Source organism: Mandrillus leucophaeus, unplaced genomic scaffold (assembly GCF_000951045.1).
Source record: "Mandrillus leucophaeus isolate KB7577 unplaced genomic scaffold, Mleu.le_1.0 Scaffold568, whole genome shotgun sequence".
NCBI lineage: Eukaryota > Metazoa > Chordata > Mammalia > Primates > Cercopithecidae > Mandrillus > Mandrillus leucophaeus.
In genome coordinates this window covers 707,531-711,157 of record NW_012106119.1, presented here as the reverse complement: position 1 = coordinate 711,157, position 3,627 = coordinate 707,531, and the positions used below count along the sequence as shown (strand labels likewise).

The 3,627-nt window shown below is 43.5% G+C and overlaps 1 protein-coding gene across 1 annotated transcript in view; it reads left to right on the top strand.

Moving 5' to 3' along the window:
• The window catches only part of LOC105552616 (single-stranded DNA cytosine deaminase), a 19,081-nt gene extending 15,454 nt beyond the window's left edge, over positions 1–3,627 (top strand). The window contains exons 2-5 of the mRNA XM_011998331.1: positions 705–852; positions 2,217–2,487; positions 2,790–2,905; positions 3,371–3,627. Of these exons, the coding sequence (XP_011853721.1) occupies positions 705–852; positions 2,217–2,487; positions 2,790–2,905; positions 3,371–3,424 (589 nt within the window). The 3' untranslated portion in view covers positions 3,425–3,627. The remainder of the gene's footprint in view (positions 1–704; positions 853–2,216; positions 2,488–2,789; positions 2,906–3,370) is intronic.

Below are 3,627 nucleotides of genomic sequence, written 5' to 3'. Positions count from 1 at the left end.
ATTTTGGAGGGACTGGAGGCAGAGAGACCAGTTAAAAGGCCAGCACAACAGATAAGGAGGAAGAAAATGGGGGCTTGGACCGAAGCAGAGAACCGCAGACAGAGAAGGTACCAATTCAAGATATATTGGGGGGTTTGAATCAGCACATTTAGATGATGAATTAAATATGAGGACCGAGGAAGAAGAAATGAGTCAAGGATGCTAACCTGCTTACCTGAGGTGGCAAAGGAGAGGCAGTTTAGGACGGGGCAGTTGAGGAATATCGTTTTGATCATTTTGAGTTTGAGGTACAAGTTGGACACTTAGGTAAAGACTGGAGGGGAAATCTGAAAATATAATTATGGGACTGAGGAACAAGTTTTTTATTTTTTGTTTTGTTTTCTTGTTGAAGAACAAATTTAATTGTAATTCCAAGTCATCAGCATCTAGGAGACAGTGGCAGGAGGTGACCGTCTTGTGGGTAAGGGTTTGCGGTCCTTGATGAGTATCTCTCAATTGGCCTTAAATATAAGCAGGAAAAGGAGTTTATGATGGATTCCAGGCTCAACAGGACTCAGTAGGGCTCAGGCATCCAGCAGAGGAAGCCAGAGCATCTTCTTTGGTTTAGCCCAAGTAACGACTTCTTTAAAAAGCTGAAGGAAAATCTAGAGTGATCAGATAATAAACTGTACTCTTGCATTTTCTCTCCCTCCTCTCACCCACAGCCTCTTGATGAACCGGAGGAAGTTTCTTTACCACTTCAAAAATGTCCGCTGGGCTAAGGGTCGGCATGAGACCTACCTGTGCTATGTAGTGAAGAGGCGGGACAGTGCTACTTCCTTTTCACTGGACTTTGGTCATCTTCGCAATAAGGTATCAATTAAAGTCGGCTTTGCAAGCAGTCTAATGGCCAACTGTAAGTGCTTTTAGAGCCACCTGTTGATGGTATTACTTCCATCCTTTTTTGGCACTCGTGTCTCTATTACATTCCTCAAATCCTTTTTTTCTTTCTTTTTCCATGTCCATGCACCCATATTAGACGTGGCCCAAAATATGTGATTTAATTCCTCCCCAGTAATGCTGGGCACCCTAATGCCACACTTTCCTTCAATGCCAAGAACAACTGCTCCCAAAATTTTTACCTGCTTTCCTCAGCCTCTGAATTGCCTTTGAGATTAATTAAGCTAAAATCATTTTTATTTGGGAGAATATTATCAGCTTGTTCAAGCAAAAATTTTAAATGTGAAAAACAAATTGTGTCTTAAGCATTTTTGAAGATTAAGGAAGAAGAATTTGGGAAAAAATTAACAGTGGCTCAATTCTGTTTTCCAAATGATTTCTTTTCCCTCCTGTTCACATGGATCATAGACCAGTGAATACATTCAACATGGTGATCCCCAGAAAACTCAGAAGCCTCAGCTGATTGATGAATTAAACTGATCTTTCAGCTACCCAAGAGAATTACATTTCCAAGAGACTTCTTCACCAAAATCCAGACGGGTTTACATAAACTTCTGCCCGTGGGTATCTCCTTTCTCCTAACATGCTGTGACGTCTGGACTTGGCGGAATCTCAGGGAAGCATCCATGGGGTGGAAGGTCATCATATGGTTCATTGTTTGATGGTTTTATTGCCATGCAATTTTCTTTGCCTACATTTGTATTGGGTACATGCCAGTCTCCTTCCTATCTGGTGACATGGCACATTCTATTTCAGAAGGCTTTGGTTTTACCAAGCACTTTCATTTACCTTTCGTGGCAGTGCCTAGTACTTCTCTTACAACACCCATCTGTCTGCTTTACCAAAATCTATTTCCGCTTTTCAGATCCTCATAAACTGTCCTACCTCTACCTAGTGGTCCAGGTATATTTCCACAATGTTACATCAACAGGCACTTGCAGCCATTTTCCTTCTCAAAAGGTGCAAAAAGCAACTTCATAAACACAAATTAAATCTTCGGTGAGGCAGTGTGACACTGCTTCCTCCAAACTCAGCGCACTTCATCTTCCTCATTCCGCAAAAACCCATAGCCTTCCTTCACTCTGCAGGACTAGTGCAGCCAAGGGTTCAGCTCTACCTACTGGTGTGCTCTTCCGAGCAGGTTGCTTAGCCTCTCTGTAACACATGGACGGTAGCTCCTAGCATCCCCAAAGATCACTGTAGGAGACAATGACCAAGGCTACCAGAGCCGCAAGAAAAGTCAGTGAATGTTAGCGGGGTCTTCTCTGTCTCCCCAGTCCGGCTGCCACGTGGAATTGCTCTTCCTCCGCTACATCTCGGACTGGGACCTAGACCCTGGCAGGTGCTACCGCGTCACCTGGTTCACCTCCTGGAGCCCCTGCTACGACTGTGCCCGACATGTGGCCGACTTTCTGCGAGGGAACCCCAACCTCAGTCTGAGGATCTTCACCGCGCGCCTCTACTTCTGCGAGGACCGCAAGGCTGAGCCTGAGGGGCTGAGGCGGTTGCACCGCGCCGGGGTGCAAATAGCCATCATGACCTTCAAAGGTGCGAAAGGGCCTTCCGCGCAGGCGCAGTGCAGCAGCCCTCATTCGGGATTGCGATGCAGAACGAATGAGTCAGTGGGGAAGCACCAGGGGAAGAAGTGGGCGGGGATTCTGGGTCACCTTTGGAGCCGAAATTAAAGGTTACAAGTAGAGAAAAGAGTAAATGGCTCAGAGCCAAGGCCCTGAGGAAATGAGAAAATGGGGCCAGGTTGCTTTCTTTTCCCTCGATTTGGAACCTGAACTGTCTTCTACCACCACATCCCCGCCTTTTTTTCTTTTTTTCTTTCTTTTTTTTTTTTAAAGATTATTTTTACTGCTGGAATACTTTTGTAGAAAATCGTGAAAGAACTTTCAAAGCCTGGGAAGGGTTGCATGAAAATTCAGTTCGTCTCTCCAGACAGCTTCGGCGCATCCTTTTGGTAAGGGGCTTCCTTGCTTTTTAAATTTCTTTTCTTTCTCTGTAGTCTTTTTTGGAGCTTCGTATATTTCTTATATTTTCTTATCGTTTAATCACTCTCAGTTTTCATCTGATGAAAACTTTATTGCTTCTCCACATCAGCTTTTTCTTCTGCTCTTTCACCATTCAGAGCCCTCTGCTAAGGTTCCTTTTCCTTCCCTTTTCTTTCTTTTGTTGTTTCACATTTTTAAATTTCCGTCTATCCCCAGGGTTGTGTTTCCTTCCTGGTCAGAATTCTTTTCTCCTTTTTTTAAAGAAAAACAAAAACACAAAACAAAACAAAAAATCCCAAAAAACTCTTTCCCAATTTACTTTCTTCCAAAATGTTAGAAAGCCATCCATTGAGTTTAGAAGCCTCTCCGGCCCCACCAACCTCCAACTGAGTTTTGAAGCCATTCACTCAATTTGCCCCTCTCTTTCTCTACAGCCCCTGTATGAGGTTGATGACTTACGAGACGCATTTCGTACCTTGGGACTTTGATAGCAACTTCCAGGAATGTCACACACGATGAAATATTTCTGCTGAAGACAGTGGATAAAAAACAATCCTTCAAGTCTTCTCTGTTTTTCTTCTTCAACTCTCATTTTCTTAGAGTTTAGAGAAAAAATATTTATATACGACTCTTTAAAAAGATCTATGTCTTGAAAATAGAGAAGGAACACAGGCCTGACCAGGGACATGCT